General features: G+C 34.8%; 2 protein-coding genes across 4 annotated transcripts in view; one reads left to right on the top strand and one right to left on the bottom strand.

The window, feature by feature from the left end:
• The window catches only part of LOC125776630 (myosin-13-like), a 113946-nt gene that overhangs the window by 72178 nt on the left and 18520 nt on the right, over positions 1–23248 (bottom strand). The window lies entirely within an intron of this gene.
• Positions 407–21634, top strand: LOC105225587 (xylulose kinase). 3 transcript variants are annotated; one of them, XM_011204120.4, is made up of 7 exons: positions 407–694; positions 4301–4422; positions 4471–4582; positions 17743–18458; positions 19231–19452; positions 20904–21093; positions 21164–21634. In XM_011204120.4, the coding sequence occupies exons 1-7, from the start codon at positions 632–634 to the stop codon at positions 21431–21433; spliced, it is 1695 nt and encodes a 564-aa protein (XP_011202422.2). In that variant the 5' UTR covers positions 407–631; the 3' UTR covers positions 21434–21634. The 3 variants fall into 3 exon arrangements, with proteins under 3 accessions (XP_011202422.2, XP_049305978.1, XP_011202430.2); XM_049450021.1 differs by lacking the exon at positions 407–694 and adding an exon at positions 1035–1070; XM_011204128.4 differs by lacking the exon at positions 407–694 and adding an exon at positions 4207–4225.

Raw genomic sequence — 23248 nt, forward strand, 5'->3', positions numbered from 1 at the left:
AACTTTTTAAATTTTTTGTATGGATGAGAAAAATGTATGTGGAAAATAAAAAAAAGAAGAAATATACTTTTTTCTACAAATGTATTTCTTAAAAAAAAAGATTTCATATTTTCGGACTATAAGAATTGTAGCATAAATTTTATTTGGCAAATAAATTAATAATATAATAAAAATAATATATATAAATGGGATGTTTTACGTATTATTAATAAGTATTTTTTTCTATAAAAGCTCAGATAAATGAATTTATTTATTAAGTAAATGCTAAAAGTATACTTCCTATTATTTGGTAATGACTGTTGTTTGGCAATAATTATTGCCTGTGGGGAAATATTTGTGGATGGTGGAACTTAGATAATGTATATTCATTCGTTTAATAGTGACAACAGCTGATATTTACTATTTAGATTGCCGATTAAAAAGTTTACAGTTCAATATAAATATGTGTGAGAGTGAAGACTAAGTTTGTACTGTTGACTGAAAATTATTAAGGCGAGCGAAAATTGTTCTTCTGTTTACAAACGAGACGACTTAACCTTTTTTTTTTATAAATTTCTTCTCAAGCCTAGTACTTTCAAACTGTACAATCTATGAGTTACTATTATAATTAATCTTCACATACTTGTTTGAAATGACTCCAAAAGCCGATGACGTTAAAACAACTTATTTAGGTTTTGATTTAAGCACACAAAAGGTAAGATAGAAATTTTATTGTCACAATTTCGTTTCTTTGGCGCCGCCATCTGAATTTATCGTTGGAAAGAGGAAGTCCTGATTAAAAAATATATAAGCTTATATGTACATATGTACCGCAAACGCTCAGTTTCGAGATATTTGACTTAAAAGTTCCCAAATCATCAATCGAACATTTCATCAATCTATTTAACCACTCCACAACACTTTGTGCACATTTTCCACTTCAAAATCATTTAATTAAACTAATTAACAAATTCACAATTTAGACTTTTTGCAAATTTTATAAGTAAAAAATCTATATTTTAAAAATTACTTTTTACACTCGCAGTGAGCATCATTATGTGCTAACAATTATGAGGAAATGGAGCTCTGCCGTAAGATAATTGAAATTTCTCTTTCTCGTTATAATTCCTCTTTGTTCATTAAGGAATCTTAGTTCTAATGAAAAAAGTGTGTATAAATTATATTTCAAATTAAAATAAGTATAAACAATATTTCAATGCATATGGATCTTTAATTTAAGAAACAACTAAGTAATATTATATATAAATATTACGTAATAAAATACTTAGTTTACCCCGGGTATTGCCTCGACCAAGATTTTTTTTCAGGAGTACTACGTAAAAGTACTTCAGTCACGCCGGGTGTTGGCTCGACCAGGGTTATTTTTTTTTAAAGCACGGCCAAAGGCCCTCAACGCAGAAAGGAGTACTACGCGAAAATACTTTAGTAACCCCGTGTGTTGGCTCGACCAGGGTAATTTTTCTAAAAATGTTATAATACAATAATATACATTTTATAATATTATCATAGAGTTTTAATTATTTGTTTTTGTTAGCATCCCCCGATTTCGGGGTTAAAATGGGTATGTACAGATAGAGCAGATCCTCCATAGATTAACATGGAAACCGTGAAAACAACAACAACAACAGCAGATCCGCCAGATCAAGAAAATATATATATGTTCCCGCTGACTTATGGTTTTTGAGATATTTGCATTTAAAGTTAAAAAATTCAACTATTTAAAATGCGGGTTTCTCCTATTCTAATAAATTTTACACTTATATTTTTGACTTTTATATCCACTAACACTTCACTAATTCGTTACTACTCATATATTTTATGATAAATAGTGCAAATATATCTTAATTAGTGGTACCTTACTTACATATTTTACGAAAGAACTAAAAAATGAATATATTAATAATATGTGATTTATATTTAATAAACACAGATAAGTAAAATCGTGAGATCATATTATAATATTACGAGCGAATACCCGGGGTGACTGAAGTACTTTCGCGTGGCACTCCTTTCTGCGAGGGCTTCCTTCGGCCGCGCTTTAAAAAAATAACTCTGGCCGAGCGATTACCGGGGTGACTGAAGTACTTTCGCGTAGTACTCCTTTCTGCGTAAAAATAAAAAAAAATATGTTGAGTTTTTGTGATAAAGTGGTTAAAGTATGTAGTTATATTTTTGGGTTATCGTGCACTCATATTGAAACAAAATTTGAGTTTTCGTTATAAAATGGATAAATTTTGGTTATTATATCTGTCAGCGATTTCCATTTATTTTTGATGATACATTGTTTGTATTTTAGGTGACGATACATATATTTTTATATTAAAAATTTGAGTTTTGGATATAAAGTAGTTATATTTTTTGGTTATCATGCACTCATATTGAAACTAAATTTGAGTTTTCGTTATAAAATTGATAAGTTTTGGTTATTACATCTGTCAGCGATTTCCATTTATTTTTGATGATACATTTTTTTGTATTTTAGGTGACGATAACTATATTTTTATATTCAAAATTTGAGTTTTGGATATAAAGTGGTTATTTGTTTTGGCTATCATGCATTGCCTTATCATGACATAGCAGCGCTCCATTTCGTCGTAATTTTTGGTGAACAAATGACGTTCAAACGAGTGTAAAATCCAATTTTTAGAATAAAGATTTTTTAGGTAAAAAACCTGCGAAAAGTGTAAAATGTGGATTTATTTAAAAGTTTATAGTGTAATTTAATTAATTTGAAGTGAAAAATGTGAATAAAGTGTGTTTAATGTGGTGAAATAGCTTCTTGAAATGTTCGAATTATGCGAATTTTTGAACTTTAAAGTTGAATATCTCGTAAACTAAGCGTTTGCGGTACTTATTTTTAATCAAGAGGACTTCCCCTTTCCAACGGTACATTCAAATCGCGGCGCCAAAGAAATCCGAATTGTGCCAAAAGGGATAATGAGTTGGGGTATAAACCTATTTTTTTTTATTAATTTTTATTCGTTTGATAAATGTGTAATTATGGCAACACTTATTATCCGTCAACACGGAACACTTTTGTTATTGTGCATCTAATAAAATTTGTGTAAAATATAAAATGCTTCTTTTAAGCAAATATCTAAATAATTACTGAAAAATAAGTATGTAGAAACAATGTAATGAAGTGTAAGTGTATAAAAAGTGTATAATATGAAAGAAATAATTACTAGAAATCGAGAAATTGCAATTAAAAGTTGCAAAATTTTCAACTTTAAATGCAAATATCTCGAAAACTATAAGTTTGCGGCGGCAATAATTATAAACAAATAATTATTATTCTTAATCTGGAGCATCAGCTCTATCCAACCATACCACTTTTAACCCTGAAATCGTGGGATGGTATACTAAAGTTTCCCCAAATTTTCTCAACTATTTAAACGCTTTCAATACTGTGAAAGATAGAAAATCTAGAAAATTACCCTTACACATTTTTTCTTTCCTCTATTTCATCAGATAATAAATATATCGTCACTTGAAATGTAAAATAACGTATCATCAAAAAATTCGAAATTGAGTATCCTATTGATTACGATTCACTACTTCAAATTACATACATAATATTATATACATATGTCCAACATTTTCAGGTTCTGCGCTCATATATGAACCAGTTTTAACCAATATTAAAATTATTTTTTCACTCTTGTTCCATTTTATTTCGTGTTTCATTCATGCCACTGAAAATTTCCGAAAATGTTGTTACGTTATTTTGCATTTCAGGTGACGATATGTATGTATGTATGTGTGTATGTAGGCTACGAGATTTGGTAATAACTTTAAGGAAGGTAACAATATGATAATTGGAATACTGCACAAAATTCGGAGATAAAATATTAGATTACAAAAAAATATGTTAAATATTTCAACAAGTAATATGATGTAAATTTTATCCCGAAATTTGCTTAGATGGTCGTAGTTCTCTTAATAAATAAAAAGAATCTCACTAATACTTCGAATGTATTTATGTATGTGTGTACTTATAAAATACCACTTATAATTAATGCAAGTTGTTTTGAAATGAATGCTTCACAAATTTAGATTTTTTTTCCAAAGGTCAAATTCCTCAGAGGGAAATGATAAGATTATTGCGTCAATTGATTATATTGTTCGATCACTACTAAAACAAGTATGTAGCGTTAAAACAGATATTGACATTGATGTATACGTGGATTTACGGTAGTCTAAAATTGAACTAATTTGACGGAGTGTAATAAATAATATACTTGAGAATGCGTGTACATATGTATGTACGTATTCCTATTAATATTTTTTTTTATTTCAGCTTAAAGCAGTACAGTTGTCTTCCAAATTGGAGGTTAATGCATCTGCGGAAGTAAAGTTTGACTCTGACTTGCCTGAATTTCGTACTAATGGTGGTGCTAATTTCGGACTAAGAAATCATGAGTAAGAAAAGATGAAAGAAGCTATTTTATTTTAATTATTCTTTTGAAGGGTTTTTGTACAACCTGTTATGTGGGTAAAAGCTATCGATATTGTATTGGACCGTTTGGTGATGCAAGGTGCTGATCTTAGTACCGTGAAGGCGATAGGAGGCTCTGCTCAGGTACATATAAACTTATCTCATTTTTAATATGATCTGTGAAGTAATGAAATTTTGTTATAAGTAATGCAGGTAGATATTTTGAAATTCGACCACGGCTAATTTCAATTTAAAAGATTCATTGTACATATATTGACCAAAGAGTATCAGAACTAAACCGTTTATATGTATGTATGTACCTAATAAATATAGTCAATACTTTAAATGTCCATAGGAAATATGTTCTTTTGTTCACACAATTACAATAGGGTTGCTTTTTGACATAAAATCAGTGTAAACTAATCTACATATTTTACAAAGGAACCAAAATAAATAGAGACAACAAATGATACCCCAATGGCAGGAAATAAATAATACATTATTTGTTTTTCGCTTAGAATTCCTTTCTGCATTTGCGGCCTTAAATCGCACTACCAAAAAATAACCCTTGTCGGACCAACACCGAAGCGTGTCCAGTTCTTTCGCGTTGAACAATAACAAATTAATAATATTTAATTAAAGGCAGTAGCAGTTATGAAGAAAGTGGCGAAAAAATCAAGTTTACTAAATATTTCCCAATTTATATTTTTTCTTCACAAAATAATCGCTATATTTTAATATTAGGTTGTCAAAAAAGTCTTGCGGTATTTTCGCTAGTTGGCGCTGAAAGCGCGTAGTTCTAGTTTTATTCGTCGCATCGGGTCATGCTATACCTCTTTGGAAAGCTCATTTCACGCGCTAACACGTGTTTGGTTGATTGTCGTTTCTTTTAAGTCGTTCGTGAGTTATAGCGTCGCAAACATGGAGCAAAATAAAGAGAAAATACGGCATATTTTACAGCACTACTTCGATAAAGGCAAAAATGCATCTCAAACCGCCAATAAAATTTGTGCAGTTCATGGACCCGATACAGTTTCCATTTCCATCGCACAACGATGGTTTCAACGTTTTCGTTCTGGTGTAGAGGTGGTCGAAGATGCGCCACGCTCCGGAAGGCCTGTCGTCGAAAATTGCGATAAAATCGCTGAATTGGTCGAAAGAGACCGGAATAGTAGCAGCCGTAGCATCGGTCAAGAGCTGGGCATGAGTCATCAAAAATTCATTTAAATTTCAATAAAAAAAAAATCAATAAAAATACCGCAAGACTTTTTTGACAACCTATATTTATTTTTAGCTCACAAAGGAAGAATTATTTGATAACCTTAACATTCTTGTGCAATAAAAGTTAAGGAGTAAACATTTTGTTTTGCCTTGACAAATAATAATCTTACGCTGAATTATATTTTGTCAGACACATATACCAGCTGTTTCATGAATATTACTTTCAGATCGCAAGATTTAAGGGGGTAGTATGGTAGAAACAACCTTTTTTCAATATTTTTTTCCTCACAGGGGAGCCCGGAGTGCTAAATTTGCAGTTACTGGAGCGTCATGGAGACTTACTAGATTGTCAAGATAACGTTTAAAAAAAAAGAAAGTCTAGGTGAAGTTTTCCATTTTAGTGGGGAGAAGAGCGGGAAATTGGTGTCAAAAATGTAAAAAAAAAACAGTCACATGAAAATACTCAAGCACGTCAGTCATTTATGGTATATACGCGCATTGTATTTCTGATAGTCGATATATATTAATCTGACAATCAAGTCAGGGTTGAAGGCCGTAATGACAGGTTAAAAAAAAAAAATAAGTTACTCGAGCGCGTCAGATTTTCTAAGCGAATGTTAATGAACCCCTAAAAAGTGTACCATTTAATATTCTGACAATTTCGACATGGACAAAAGTCATTTATTGATTTTAAAACTTGTAAAAAAAAAGGTGACCTTGAGATACTCGAGCGAGTCAGATTTTTATACAGTGGGATGAACTTGATGTCAGAGTCTTCCCAAAAGATAATCTGACAATTATATAGAGGCATATCGTTAATCTGACGATTTAAAAGTGGAAGAATTCTGTTTGGTTCTCGTTTTTGTTACAGGATGTAATAAAAACAGTGTATACATATATAGTATATGTATAGAAAATTGAATAATTTATTAATATGAAAATAGATCTAAATATTAATAAAAAAAATTTAGAGTTTGTGGAATAAACTTTTTTTTTCATACATTTCTTCGCCACAGTAAACACATTTGACACTAACGTCACTCATTTTTACAATCGATGTAAAACTGATCGCTGTAAACGAACGAAACTAACAAAAGTGCCAAGCGTTTACTAACAACAACCACGCTATAGTGATTAGTACGCTTGACCTTTTATCGACGATTTTACCTGTATCGCCCCACGGAAATTGTCAGATTATATGATTTTCGTGATTCTGTCAGAATATTGAAATATACACTCGTCTTCATGCATTTAACATACCATCTCTTAATCTGACGCGCTCGAGTTTCCCGAAGGATCGATTTTTTTTCTCTAATCTGACGAACCCCCCCCAACGCACGCCTCCATATTAAGGGCTCATATTTGGTAGGGGTACATAAAAGGGTGCAATGTTTCTCCCTATATAATTTTCTGACACGCTTAAGTAACTGCAAAAATCCCCTCTTGGGCTCCCCTACTACAATTTTTATTTGAGAGTTCAGGTTTTTCATATGTTATTCTACATGTAATATAGTACAGATAATTTTTTTTTCAATTTTACTTGATATCCGGTGGAGAAATGGGTGACCGGAAGACGCCATCTTTAAAAGTGGTACCAACGATTTCTCCATTGTGGATGATCTGAAATGAATGGGATAAATTTTATTTTAGAGTACATACAGCATTGAACAAAACTAAAGCTCCCCCTACTATGGTTCATCTCGAACTTAGCTGTTTTCAGACAATTAAAAATAAATAAATGTAAAATTTTGACGTTTTCCAATGGGTTGCTTATTAATTTTTATTAAAATAAAGCTTTTCATTTTCAGTTTTCAAAATTAAATAAGTTAAAACAACAAAAACATTTATGGTTTAAAAATTAACCGGACAAAACTAAAGCACTCCTTTCATCGGTTTGAAAATAATATCTGAAAATTAAAAAATAGTAGCAAATCCTTTATTTTGGGTAACTGAAACGCATATTTTAGGCATAGAAAAAATTAAATTATTTACTATATAAATGTGGTATGCCATTCAATAAATTTTTTCAAGTTCTAAAGGTTGATCCTGGTTTTACAATTTTCCCTATTTATTTTGGAATTAACAATCTCCCATAAGTTCTCGATGGATTTGACATCGAGTGATTACGCCTGTGAATCTAAAACATCAACTCTGTAACTTCACAACCAAGTTTTTCAAAGCGGTCCCTTATTCTATTTATTATGTGAATGGGTGCAGTCTCGTGCCCAGAGAAATATAATACTTAGGCTTGAGCCCTTGTCCTTTCGGCCTTCTCAGACATCTTATGCCATTCGGTTTTTTAATATTATATTTCAATTCGACTGAGAATAAAATGGTATTCAATTTATGAATGCTCCAATCGAGATGAGCTGTCGCAAATATGAGTTTGGCCTCTCAATTTTTTGCTGAAGTAAAGGACTTTCTAGCGGGACGCCAACAGAACAACCCGCCCTCAACATCTCGTCGTCTAATTGTTCGTGCATTATTAGTAAACAAAAGTGTTTCTATGTTTAATTGGAAAAGACTGTGGGATAAATTTGGGTAACCTTTTTGATCAATGAATCGTCTCTTTATGTAGTTTTTTGCTGTCTTCCTCAGCTGTGCCGAGAAAGTACATTGCCAGTTTGCTGAAATATATTTATTAATCGGGGGCACCACTGATCTATTCACCGAATATTTTTAACTAATTTTATGTTGAGATAAACAGTTTGCCAATCACTTATTATTTTATTTGTAAAGTCGGTTGAATAAGTATTTTCCGCCAATTTTGATTCTTAAACTCTAAATCGCAACTGAACAGTGACGAAGGCAAAAAAAATCTCTTTACAAAATATCTCAATAATATTTTTAACGGTTTATTTCTAACTTCTTCAACGAATAACGAAAAGTTTTTTGTTCAAAATTTTGTATCTCGAAAGAATATATAACTAATGTTATATTTTTTATGAATTAACATATGTACATAATTGTAACCTATAATAATTGTCCAACTAGTCCTGTTATATTTTTCAAAAATTTAGACATAAAAAAAACACAGTAGGGGGAGCTGTAGTTTTGTCCAACATTGTATTAATAGCTACCTAATGACCTTCGACTGAAAAAATTCATTAATAAATAAACAAATAGTGTAACTTTTATTTTTTTTTTCGCCTGTTTTTTTGTTAGTAATTTTGTCATAATGTTATCAAATATCTATTAACAATGATGGTTATAGGTCATTAGATTGCCAAGTCTTCTCTGAAAATTCCAAAAAAAAAATCGGACAAATCGGCCAAGGAGAATGGAATCGTGGGTATCAGTTCAAAAAATACTGTTTCGAGAAAAACGCGTTTAAAGATCGCTAGCTGTGCGATTCGAGCACACGACACCTCGCGGCGGATCTCATTTTTAAAAACTTTCCGTTACCATCTGAGTCAAAGGAAGGTTTCTACATTATTATTTAAACCCTTAATAAGTAATCAAAACAGAAAAAACAATTTTTTGGATGTTTTGAAAAACTTTTACCATATTACTCCCTTAAATAAAATTCACTGCAAACCTATACTATATTTTTTGTAGAGTAGAAAAATTTTCATTGAGTTGTAAAATTCAAAAGAAACTAAATTTTTTCTTTAAAATAACCAAATTTTAATCGTTAATGTCTTTTAACCCTTTCAGCCCCGAAGTTGCTTATAAGCAACTTCTATATATGTTTGACATCGTTTAAAAAGTTAAATACACAAAAACTTCTTTAAAATACACATCCTATAGATCAACTTCATGATCATGATTAACCCTTTTAGCCCCAAAGTTGCTTATAAGCAACTTCTATATATGTTTGACATCGTTTAAAAAGTCCCTTGGGGCTGAAAGGGTTAAGCTGTTGGTTTTACGAAAAAAATCGTTTTAAAGCTTTTTTGAAGAGCATTAAATTTCCTACTAAATCCACTAAACAAATTATTTTTTTAAATAGTTGAAGCCGAGATACAAATTTTTATATCAGATAATAAGGAAAAAAAGAAAACCGTTTGGAGGAGGGCGTTCCCTTTAAAATTAAGAGCTCATGCTTGGAGAGCCTTTCTTAGAGCTTATCAACCAATTTTTCGGGATAATAAGCTAAAAAACATTCGTTTTTTGATCCACGCTGGAACATAATGAGTCAACATTTTCTCCCTCTATGTGTTCAGCACAATACTTTGAGAAAAGAACGCGCAACTTTTATAACCCGTGCATAAAGCAGTATAAATGCAACGTTGTTGTGTTAAAATGAGTCGACAGACTTAAAGCGACATCTGTCAAATATTAAAATACACTTGTTTTTAGAGACACAGTTATATAGTCGTGCAGCTGTCTAAATAACTGTGTCTATAAAGACGTGTATATTTTAATGATGGACAGATGGAGGCGACAGACTTCAAACGGTATCTGTCCATGTGAAAGATATACGCAAGAACAAGGTTACTAATTATTCAATTTTATTATCAAAATCATCGTTCTCCAATTGCCCTTTTCCATGCGCTTCCATGTCCTCCTCTATTAATCGAATTGTTGACAATTTCGAGCGTACATTTTCTTTACATAATGCTCAAGTGGTAATAAGATAAAGAACCGCTCGAGGTAATGAAATTATACCTGGTTCTGAAGAACGCCATTTGCCGATTCCAAGACTTTCTCAAGAATTGGGACTGTCTCAAACCACAACCTGGCGAATTTTGAGAAAGTATTTGGGAGAGAGACTCCGTCGCCGAGTACTATCATTCACTCCGGTGAATGAACGTCTAGCCACAATCCGCATCAAAGCGAGGTTCTTCAACATATCGTTGATTTGCGCCCACGCCCCGACAGAAGAGAAGGACGATGTGACCAAAGATGACTTTTATGAGCGCTTGGAGCTCGCTTATGAGAGCTGCCCCCGCCACGATGTCAAAATCGTGCTTGGCGACTTTAACGCCAGGGTGGGCAAAGAAGGTATCTTTGGCACTACGGTCGGTAAATTCAGCCTCCACGAGGAAACATCCCCAAATGGGTTGAGGCTGATCGACTTCGCCGGGGCCCGAAATATGGTTATCTGTAGTACTAGATTCCAGCATAAGAAGATTCATCAAGCTACCTGGCTGTCTCCGGATCGAAAAACTACCAACCAGATCGATCATGTTGTGATAGACGGAAGACACGTCTCCAGTGTTTTAGATGTGCGTGCGCTCCGAGGTCCTAACATCGACTCGGACCACTATCTTGTTGCAGCTAAGATTCGCACCCGCCTCTGTGCAGCAAAAAACGCACGCCAACAAACACAAGGAAGGTTCGACGTCGAGAAGCTGCAATCACAACAGACAGCCGAGCGATTTTCTACTCGGCTTGCACTCCTGCTCTCTGAGAGCACTCGTCAACAACTCGGTATAAGGGAACTGTGGGACGGCATTTCAAACTCCTTACGTACAGCTGCAACCGAAACCATTGGTTTTCGGAAGGTGCAAAAGAACAGCTGGTACGACGAGGAGTGCCGTGTCGCAGCGGAGAGAAAACAGGCTGCCTACCTCGCAACGTTACGATCGACCACAACACGTGCGGGATGGGATAGATACCGAGAGTTGAAGAGGGAAGCGAGACGCATTTGTAGACAGAAAAAGAAAGAGGCCGAAATGCGTGAGTACGAAGAGCTTGATAAGCTGGCCGACAGGGGTAATGCTCGAAAATTCTACCAAAAGATGCGGCGGCTTACAGAAGGTTTCAAGACCGGAGCATACTCATGTAGAACCCCCCAAGGTGATCTAGTCACCGATGCCCAGAGCATACTTAAATTATGGAGGGAACACTTCTCCAGCCTGCTGAATGGCAGTGAACACACAACGCCAGGAGAAGACGAACCCGATTCCCCAATCGATGACGATGGAAAAGACGTTCCATTGCCCGACCAAGAAGAAGTTCGAATAGCAATTGCCCGCCTGAAGAACAACAAAGCGGCGGGGGCGGATGGATTGCCAGCCGAGCTATTCAAACACGGCGGCGAAGAACTGATAAGGAGCATGCATCAGCTTCTTTGTAAAATATGGTCGGACGAAAGCATGCCCAACGATTGGAATTTAAGTGTGCTATGCCCAATCCATAAAAAAGGAGACCCCACAATCTGCGCCAACTACCGTGGGATTAGCCTCCTTAATATCGCGTATAAGGTTCTATCGAGCGTATTGTGTGAAAGATTAAAGCCCACCGTCAACAAACTGATTGGACCTTATCAGTGTGGCTTCAGACCTGGTAAATCAACAACCGACCAGATATTCACCATGCGCCAAATCTTGGAAAAGACCCGTGAAAGGAGAATCGACACACATCACCTCTTCGTCGATTTTAAAGCTGCTTTCGACAGTACGAAAAGGAGCTGCCTTTATGCCGCAATGTCTGAATTTGGTATCCCCGCAAAACTAATACGGCTGTGTAAACTGACATTGAGCGGGACCAAAAGCTCCGTCAGGATCGGGAAGGACCTCTCCGAGCCGTTCGATACCAAACGAGGTTTCAGACAAGGCGACTCCCTATCGTGCGATTTCTTCAATCTGCTGCTGGAGAAAATAGTTCGAGCTGCAGAACTTAATCGAGCAGGTACAATCTTTTATAAGAGTGTACAGCTGCTGGCGTATGCCGATGATATTGATATCATCGGTCTCAACACCCGCGCCGTTAGTTCTGCTTTCTCCAGACTGAACAAGGAAGCAACGCAAATGGGTCTGGCAGTGAACGAGGGCAAGACGAAATATCTCCTGTCATCAAACAAACAGTCGTCGCACTCGCGACTTGGCACTCACGTCACTGTTGACAGTCATAACTTTGAAGTTGTAGATAATTTCGTCTATCTTGGAACCAGCGTAAACACCACCAACAATGTCAGCTTTGAAATCCAACGCAGGATAACTCTTGCCAACAGGTGCTACTTCGGACTGAGTAGGCAATTGAGAAGCAAAGTCCTCTCTCGACAGACAAAAACCAAACTCTATAAGTCACTCATAATTCCCGTCCTGCTATATGGTGCAGAGGCCTGGACGATGTCAACAACAGATGAGTCGACGTTGCGAGTTTTCGAGAGAAAAGTTCTGCGAAAGATTTATGGTCCTTTGCGCGTTGGCCACGGCGAATATCGCATTCGATGGAACGATGAGCTGTACGAGATATACGGCGACATTGACATAGTTCAGCGAATTAAAAGACAGCGGCTACGCTGGCTAGGTCATGTTGTCCGAATGGACGAAAATACTCCAGCTCTGAAAGTATTCGACGCTGTACCCGCCGGGGGAAGCAGAGGAAGAGGAAGACCTCCACTCCGTTGGAAGGACCAAGTGGAGAAGGACCTGGCTTCGCTTGGAATATCCAATTGGCGCCACGTAGCGAAGAGAAGAAACGACTGGCGCGCTGTTGTTGACTCGGCTATAATCGCGTAAGCGGTGTCTACGCCAGTAAAGAAGAAGATTTGGGCTTGTATCCTTATACAATTTGCTGATTTTACCTTGGAACAGCTTGATAACCATTAAAAATAATCTTCTTCGATGAGGCTGATGATCTGAGTGGTGCGGCAAATAAACAAAACTCAATTCTAGTGCGAAGAAAATCAAGAAATTATTCATGAACAATCATTGCATTCACCTAAATTCACAGTTTGGTGTGGTTTATGGTCTGGTGGAATCATCGGTCCAACCTTACTGTCAATAGAAAGCAGCAATTGTCAATAGAGAGCCGCAATTGACAACAACTGGTTTCAATAAGACGAAGCTATGTGCTAACAACCGAATTATTGCGAGAAAAGTTTGAAGCTTCAATTATCTTAAGAAATTGTGTCATGGAATGACCTCCAAGAAGTTGTGATTTAATACCTTTAGACTTCTTCTTGTGGGGTTATTTAAAGTTATTGGTCTTTAGCAATAAATCAGATTCTCTTCAAACTTTATAATAATAATACCCAACGATAACCCACCTCCCGCCCAACCGACGCGAGGGGCACAATCCGCAAACGAGCGGAATTAGCTGAGTCATAAAAGGCAAGAGAGTTGTAAGCGTTGCGACCTTAAGCTGCTCAGCTACAGAAACAATAAATTCAACAGCCAAAATTAAGAATTAGATAAAAGTAAGTTTATTATTTTTAAATGTAACTTGTTAAGAGTAGATAAAATATTTTTTTTAATCTTAAAGAGTGAGTCTGTTAGATCAAATGTGCTGAAATGAGAATTGAAATCTTGACCCGGCGGAATGGTTCGTTTAACTTTTTGAACGGACTTCTCTAACTTCTCCGAATATACTTGATACTAGGGTTCCAAACCATAGAAGCATACTCTAATAAAGGCCTCACCAATAATCTAAAACGAATTTTTGTGGTAAGCGGATCTCTAAATTCATGAAAAGATTAAAGAGCAGCCATTTCATTCAGAAAAAGCATCGGTGTGGTTTGGTTTGTGGGTCGGTGGTATCATCGGTCCATATTTCTTCAAAAATGATGCCGGTGAGAACGTAACCGTCAATGCCAACTCTTAATGCGCCATGATAACCGCCGTATCTCATTATCTCGGCGACATTTGGTTTCAACAAGACAATGCCACTTCCACAAACCGCATGAATCAATGGATCTATTAAGAGAATCCTTCGGTGAGCATATAATTTCAGGCTTTGGGTCGGTCGTTCGGTTGGATGATCGTGTTATGGGGTATGTAAGGTCTAAGTCTATGCGAACAATCCCGCTTCGATTCAGGCCTTGGAGCAACACATCACGGGTGTCATTTGCCAGTTATCAGACGAATTACTCGAACTAGTCATCGAAAATTGAACTCAACGGATGGACCATCTGAGACGGAAGAGCGGCAACATTTGAAAGTAATAATCCTTAAAAAATCAAGAATGTTCTTCCGAATAGCCACTCCTTCTGGCAGGCTTCTATTGTGATTTTGTTTCAGTGCGCAGTTACTTCTTGCCAAAGTTCGTTAAGGTTAAGGTTTCTGGGAATTGAATCACTAGTTGCGAAGGACCTTTTGTGTTTTCCCAAAGGTGTTCTATAGAACACTTGAAACCAACTTTGGGGAAACTTTAGTATACCATCCCAGTTTCGTTTGATAAATGTGTAATTATGGCAACACTTATTATCTGTCAACACGGAATACTTTTGTTATTGTGCATGGAATGAAATTTGTGTAAAATATAAAATGCTTATTTTAAGCAAATAACTAAATAATTACTGAAAAATAAATATGTAGAAACAATGTAATGAAATCTAAGTGTATAAAAAGTGCATAATATGAAATAATAATTACTAGAAATCGAGAAATTGCAAGAAAAAATTTGCAAAATTTTCAACTTTAAATGCAAATATCTCGAAAACTATAAGTTTGCGGCGGCAACAATTATATATTTTCTTAATCTGGAGCAGCAGCTCTATCCAACCATACTACTTTTAACCCTGAAATCGTGGGATCGTATACTAAAGCCGACCCCCAACTTTTCGAAGCTGCTTATTGATTTCTACCGCATTATCACATGCACCTGTCCTGATTTGCCTAATTATTTTGCGTTTCAGTGACTGAAACAGAAGACATTTTCGTTATGGCGACCGCTTTTTTGGCAAATTTTCCATTTCTTTACGTATTAGCTAAGGGTAGATGCAACAAATCCTGCGTGCTATCTCACGGCGGGAATTCTCTATCGGGCTTGTTAAATTTTATGGAAAAATGGAACTTTATGAAAAAAATTTAAAATAATAACCTTTCAATGTAAAAAAAAAAAAATGAAATGTAATGATTTTCTTTTGTTTCTACCGACAAAATATGTATGTACAAATTTCAACATTCGCTTCTATACTCAAACAATTGATCGAATGAGTTTTCGCGTACAACTACCCGCAATGAACTCAGCGAATTAAGTGAGTTCAATGACACGCTAGTTACAAAGAATGGAAATATTAGCGGTACTATTAACAGTACTTTTAGTACAGTACAACATTTTGTTTACCATCAGCAAATAATTATTTATTTAAGTTGTGCACACTCGATCAATGATTAATGGTATATTCAGAACTTTAAATAAAAAAGATTTGAATTTCTCTAGCAATTAGTGTGTTTTTTTTTAAGAAATTATATCACTCTTATTGGAAAGGTCACAAATTCATATAGATGGCTTAGTATCGTTATGGTCAGGGATGGGCATATTAGCCTTCAGTGGCATTTTGCCCGTGCGGGCACGAGTGCACATTTTGATGGCTAGGTGAAGGGATCATCGCGGGCAAACATGAAGAGGGAAGTGAGAGCAACGTATTTTACCACTCCATATTTACAAATGAGAGCAACGTATTTTCCCACACCATGTTTAAAAATGAGAGCGCACGCATATATGGGAAGTTGCACTGTGGGTAATAACTGTAAAATTGCCTAACAATTTTAAGTTTCTTTGTAACTACTATAAATTTATAAAATGTAAGACAAATAACAAAAAGTATAATAAATATTTGATTTTAGTAATCATTTTTTTAATATGTCTTTATATCAGCATTTAAAATATATAAATTTGGTTTAATCTCATTTGCTATAGCTCCACGCATTATTGTACCAAGTACCAAAATTTAAATCAGATAACCTACTTCTTATTTTAGATATAATTTTCGAAGCAAAAAGTTTCAAACCAGGTTATTTCTTTAAACTTCCTTATAAAAAGTAATTTCAATAATAACTTCAGTTTATGAACCACTGTTTCTTCAAACACATATGACCAAATGAATCTTATGAGAGCGCAATGTAAATAATTACCCAACAACCCTTCTACCGCATGGTTGCCAGGCTCGATATACTGTAGTAATTATAAAAATTGTCTTCAATATATTTGAAATTTTCTTAAAATAATTCAAACTCAGAATCGAATGCTATTATTTACAAATATATAAACTAGTTTTAATAGTTTGATTTCAGTTTTGATATTTTTTATTATGAAAAATTATAATTGAAAACTTAGATGTGTACAAAACTACATATGCGTATTGAGTAATGGCAACATTGTTTGAATGAAAAGGAGAACAAAACGCTTGCCGCTCGTGGCGAAGTGAGAAGATGTTTCTGCCATTAGCGTTTGTATTCTATTTGTGTACTTAGCCACTCTCAATCAATAATGCCATACCCCGCAAATATATTTTTATTTGATGATTTCTTATAACTATTTTTGAAAATACATACATATGTGCTCCCTTTTCTATAGCGCATATTGTTATTTTAATACATTTCCTGAGGCAACTTAGACTTTATGAATATTTTGATAAAACAACCAAACTGAAAATATCACAAATCATATATTTATATAAGCATTTTCATTAAATGGAACTGCAATATGTTTAAACACAATATATAAATATAATGGTCACAAGTATCTTTTCTTTTTTAAATTTGCAGATATGCATATGTACGTATAAAAGCCCACAACTTGAGAAAAGTTTGCCCAATTGTAACTAAAATGAATTTTTACAACTGGCATCACCACCATTAACTGATCTATCACATGTACAGTGGTGTGAACAAAACAGGAACAACTATAGGTGTTGTGACGTTTTAAAATGTGCTGTTTTCTTATTAAATAAAATTGTTTTTAGATACAAGTATAACTTATATATTTTTCCCTAACAGTGATTAGAATTTCTCACCATGCAAAGGTAAATAAAAACAAATTTTAATGCGAAACTCTAAACCCTGCAAATTATGTTTACCTCTTTTTGTTCACACAACTGTACAATTCCGATAAAACCTTCCGCTCTTTAATTTGTGTACAATGTCAGTATTGCCGCAACCACTCTGCGATGAACATTAAGTTACGGAGGAATGTAATTGATTTTTTTCGCAACTTGATATGCCCTTCTCTCCGTAAACTGATATTCCCCTCATCTAGCCCCCGTGCGCACTTTGCTAACTTTGCGGGCTAAAAATGTGCCCATCCCTGGTTATGGTCATTGTAATTTTAACAATTTCTGACTCTTATGGACGATTCCAGCATATCCCTTCTGATTTGAGGAAGAGTAACAAAAAATCGTGTTTGGGTTTAATTTATGTGAGTTACATTTATGTATTTCTTTTAAACTAAATTTATTTGTTTCACAGCAACATGGTTCTTTATATTGGTCTCGTCATGGTGTGCAAACTTTAAAGAACTTAGATTCCGATAAGTTCCTTCATATTCAAATAGATGATTCCGCTTTTACGTTGAATCGTACACCAATTTGGATGGATGGTTCAACAGAGAAGCAATGCATAGAAATGGAAACTGCAATTGGAGGACGTATGGAGATGGTTAAAATCACTGGATCAAAGTGTTATGCTCGGTTTACTGGCCCACAAATTCGTAAAATTTACCAAGAGCGTTCGCATGCTTATGAAGAGACCCAACGCATTTCTTTGGTTAGCAGTTTTTTAGCTTCGGTATTTCTAGGCGATATTGCACCTATAGATTATGGTGATGCATCGGGAATGAATCTTTTTGATATTAAAGAAAAAAATTGGTCGAAACCATGCTTGAACTCCTGTGCTCCTGACCTGGAGGAGCGGTTAGGGGAACCAGTTCCCACTAGCTCCATAATTGGAAATGTTTCTGATTTCTTCGTGCAACGTTTCGGGTTTCCTGTTGAATGTAAAGTTACAGCTTTTACGGGTGATAATTTATCAGCGCTTTCTGGAATGGTAACTGAGCAAAATAGCTTAGTCATGTCTTTGGGAACAAGCGATACATTAATGATGAATTTAAAAGTGCAGCCTCATCTTGAAGAAGGACATGTGCTATGTCACCCAACCGAAATTCGTCAATTTATGGGTTTGTTATGGTACGTTTTTAAAATACTGCATTTTCATTTCTTAAATTAGTTTTAAATAAAACCGTTAGGTTTGCAATATAACACAGTCGATCGCAATATAATTTGAAAAAAGTTGATAGAGATATCTGCAATATTTTTACAAAATATAAGTCCAAGCAACTTAATGAAATTACTAATTTTTCATTTCTGAAAATGCTCTTTCGTTGAAGTTGTTTTTGTTTGAAATAATAAAATTTTCCTGTCTTGAATTACTTTTCAAGATTCCTTATTTTGATTGGCAAGTCGATGGCGCTTTACTTGCTTTGTTTGACGCACCTGCCAACCTGTAAATTATTGATTGATTTCTGTAATCAATTAAAACATTAAACCGAGACAAAGTATACTGAAGAGTAAAATCTGACCTAGACCACGCCTGCCTGCCAAGTAACAACATTTTAACTAAACGCAAAAATAATTAATAGTTTTATATCAAAAATATTCGTATAGGTTCATATATTAATTATATGAATATGCGATTATATCGATTTTTAACATTATGATTTCTTTTGTAAATTTAGAAGGTGCCAATTTTTTTGTTTGTGAAATCTTTATTGTTGCCACCGGTATGATGGTCTGCGTTCCATCCCAGTTCCCGACTAACAGCAACACAATTTTCTAAAAGCGATCCTCTTTGTTCAAGATGGTATATGTAGTTGTTTTAATTATTTTTTGCAAATTACAGTAACTATTACCATACAAATCAATGAACCTATTTTATAATTATTCTTTTTGTTGTGCTTAGTTTTCGAAATGGATCTCTGGTACGGGATTATTTTAATAAAACTGAGGTAAATAGTGATTGGAAGAAGTTTAATGAATTACTTGATTCCACACCACGTGGAAATTACGGCAATATGGCTTTACATTTCCATTCAATTGAAATAATACCTAACGTACAAGGAGTCTTGCGCTGGACTAGAAGTAATTCGGGGGAAACTTCTGAGACAGCGAAAGGTGTGCAAAAGTAAGTTCTAATCTAAATATTTTATTACTTATGTGTTTAACTCTTTTGTTATGATGCTGATTTACATAGTATGTATGTTGTATGCTTATAATCTATATATTATATTTTTAAAAGCAATTCTAGAGAGTAAAGTTTGAAGGAATCATTCATAATCAATTCGAAACCACATTTTCTTTTATTAAAATATCGCATATATTGACGAACTTAAGGGATCGTCTCAGTGTGAAATTTTCGAGAAATCGATTTTTTTGCTTATCGGATAGTATACACTATAATAAACATTCTCTGAAATTTTGAAATCGAAATTCAATTTATTACGGTTGCTACAGCCTTTTTTGTATAAAGAGAAAAAGTTGGCAACATAGCGACTCCAATCTTTAAACGCCTTTTTTCTCAGAATGGTGTTTTTCAAAACGGTTTCCACTTTCAAAAGAAGATTTTAGATTTAGCTTCAATTTCGAGAGAACATCTTTATTGTCATTCGCTATTGTGCTATGGAAGCTTTTATTTTTAGCGAGAAATTCGGTTCTACACCTCCCAGTCGATTATGTAGTTTGAATTCATATGTAAAGATGCTCATCTGCGCGTCCCTGTCCATCTCGCCCCTTTCCCACTCTTTTTTGGAAAGGAAGACAATTTTGAGGACCATATTTATTTTCAATTCTATAGGATTTTTAAAATCCTTGGCAGTGGGTAAAAACGAGAACGTACTAAGTATCACTTAATGCCCCTTATTACAGGCGACTAATTTGGAGAATTCCCTCAGTCTACCCGAAATGTTAATCTCTATTTGGGCACTACCATCCTTTTTGTCTTTTTTTTCCTGACGTCTATGTTTGATTTCCATAAAAGCTTTCTGTCTAAAATTAGTGCCTTATCCCCAATTATTGGTCTGTTATCATTTAATAATGGCGGCATAACTTCTAGAGAACTATGTTGCCTAGTAAACAACACTATCTCCATCATTTAAGTTTAGTCTGCATGATATTATTAGCATAATATTAGTGAGGGTATTCAGAAATTTACCCACATTCGAAAACGCAACATCGTCAGAGATCAATGTGTCCCTTTATTTTCTAGATCTAACAGCAATTTATTCATTGTTAAGGTTCACGGAATAACCCTCTTCTCCCACGCCTCCTTAAGGTGTATAGATCTGTTCGCTGTCAAACCTGCACCTTCTTATTGTTGCTTTTTTTCTGATCATGGTTTTTTTTCTAGCAAAACCGTTAACATTGGCTTCCACAACACCGGAAACCTATGAAAATCACTACTACTTTTTAGTTTGCGCAACAACCTTTAGCGTTTTGTATTCTTCGAGCGCAGCTTATGGTTTTAGTTTCAAGATGCCCATTTCCTTGCCTCGCGTCCCTAAATTTTAACAAAATTTTAAACAAATTATGTTAATTATATACCTGTTATTCACAAAAAACATATGTATTTTCTTTTAGGTTTTTATCGCCTCAAACTGAAATTCGTGCCTTGATTGAGGGACAGATGTTGCATAAACGAGCTGTAGCTGCGGACATGGGATTTCATTTCGGCAGCGATACAAAAATAATAGCTACAGGGGGCGCTTCTGTAAATAAATCGATTTTACAAGTTGTTTCGGATGTTTTCAATGCTCCAGTTTTTGTGCAGGTTAAGAATGAAATGATGCGACCTGTATTAAGAAGTATATTTATAAACTTAATACAATTTATTTCTGCAGAATGAGAGTGAAGCGGCTTTATTTGGTGCGGCTTACCGGGCAAAATATTCTCTCTATTTAAATTCAATTAAAACATCCAATGATATAAGTAACGGAAATATCAACACAGAGAATTCAACATTAACACCGCTAAGCTATCATGATTATATTATGCAATTTATTCCAAATCTTTTAAAATTAATTTGTGAACCCAGCAAAGATTGTGAACAAATCTATGCACCTATGCTAGAGCGGTATCGCAAAATGGCAGTAGTTTTGGCACAAAATTGAACGTACTTCAGTAGATGTATAGAAAACATTCCCATTGGTAATTATTTTAAATACCAAAAAATATCCAAACTTACATAATTGTAATATTATAAAAATACTAATTGTTCCTTAAACTTTTCTTTAATTTTAATATATTAATGTACAAGCATGTTTTTTATTCGGAATTGAAAATATATTAAGATAAAATTATTCTCAATAACATTTTATGGATTATTCTCATTTCAAGATATTACTGAAAGAAATTAAGATAAGAAAAAAATCCGTGCAAAAGATTGAGTAAAAATTAAAATATCATCACGAAAATTGGTCAGGGCTGAGCCGAGACAATTTACCGCCCAAGGCAAATGACAAACTCTGCTCCCCCGTTTATTTACAGGTCATTTTATAAAAAAAAAAAAACACTCATATTCTAAAGGTGAACATAATTATCAAATGTAGTACGATAAAAAAGTTAATCAGCCCTATCACGCAATCCATCGTAGCAAAGCTACGAATACGAATGTCCGCAACGAATACCCATAATTTGCTTTCACTGCATCCATGTGAATTTGAAACTTTTGTTGTCAGACTTAATTTTGAATTATGATCAAATAACCTGGGTAGAACAAAAAATTTAAATTTTGATAAATAAAATTGAATATGGATCCGTTAACTGCCACTCTACGAATTTTGAACTCACGTTCGGAATGGTTCGAATTGTATGATAGCAATTTCGTATATTTCCCAACCCAACTGTTTTATTGCCAAGAGCTAGTGCCACTTCATTTCAATTGATAATATTGCCAAGCTTGTCAGTATTTCTTCACACAATGTACATTGCAAGTTGGTTTTGATAAATTCAATCTGTCGACAGATGAAGTGTTAGCAATCCCCGTATTGCCGTAAATAATTTTAGAACAATATCTATAAATTCGTTATTAACATAATAATTTCAAAACATCTAATGACAATATAGAAATTAATTTAAAAATTTTGCTAGCGTCACAAATTTACCCATCTTTCCACTCATAATTGACCAGTTTTTTCTGTTTTCTGAAGCGAACCGGGGCTCTATTCTTTATGTCGATTCGATATTGGGATATATCATAAAATTATGCGAAAGTTGTACCACCCTGTGCTGAAATAAATTCATAAATTTTTATACTCTTGCGACGTGTTGCTAAAACCTATTATAGCTTTGTTCACCTAACGGTTGTAGTTATCATCTAAAACTAAATTTCTTTACTGGCGTAGACACCGCTTACGCGATTATAGCCGAGTTAACAACAGCGCGGCAGTCGTTTCTTCTTTTCGCTACGTGGCGCCAACTGGATATTCCAAGCCAGGTCCTTCTCTTCTTGGTCCTTCCAACGGGGTGGAGGTCTTCCTCTTCCTCTGCTTCCCCCGACGGGTACTGCGTCGAATACTTTCAGAGCTGGAGTGTTTTCATCCCTCCGGACAACATGACCTAGCCGCTGTCTTTTAATTCGCTGAACTATGTCAATGTCGTCATATATCTCATACAGCTTATCGTTCCATCGAATGCCGTGGCCAACGCGCAAAGGACCATAAATCTTTCGCAGAACATTTCTCTCGAAAACTCGCAACGTCGACTCATCAGTTGTTGTCATCGTCCAGGTCTCTGCACCATATAGCAGGACGGGAATTATGAGTGACATATAGAGTTTGGTTTTTGTTCGTCGAGAGAGGACTTTGCTTCTCAATTGCCTACTCAGCTCAAAGTAGCACCTGTTGGCAAGAGATATTCTGCGTTGGATTTCCAGGCTGACATTGTTGGTGATGTTTACGCTGGTTCCATGATAGACGAAATTATCT

This window comes from Bactrocera dorsalis, chromosome 2, assembly GCF_023373825.1.
Source record: "Bactrocera dorsalis isolate Fly_Bdor chromosome 2, ASM2337382v1, whole genome shotgun sequence".
In the NCBI taxonomy this organism is placed as follows: domain Eukaryota; kingdom Metazoa; phylum Arthropoda; class Insecta; order Diptera; family Tephritidae; genus Bactrocera; species Bactrocera dorsalis.

Bases quoted from the DNA above. Each gene is read 5' to 3' on its own strand.
- LOC105225587 (XM_011204120.4), top strand. From the start codon at position 632: ATGACTCCAAAAGCCGATGACGTTAAAACAACTTATTTAGGTTTTGAT. The intron at 4,583-17,742 runs GTACATATAAAC...TTTGTTTCACAG, and splicing joins CGATAGGAGGCTCTGCTCAG to CAACATGGTTCTTTATATTG. The intron at 18,459-19,230 runs GTACGTTTTTAA...TGTTGTGCTTAG, and splicing joins CAATTTATGGGTTTGTTATG to TTTTCGAAATGGATCTCTGG.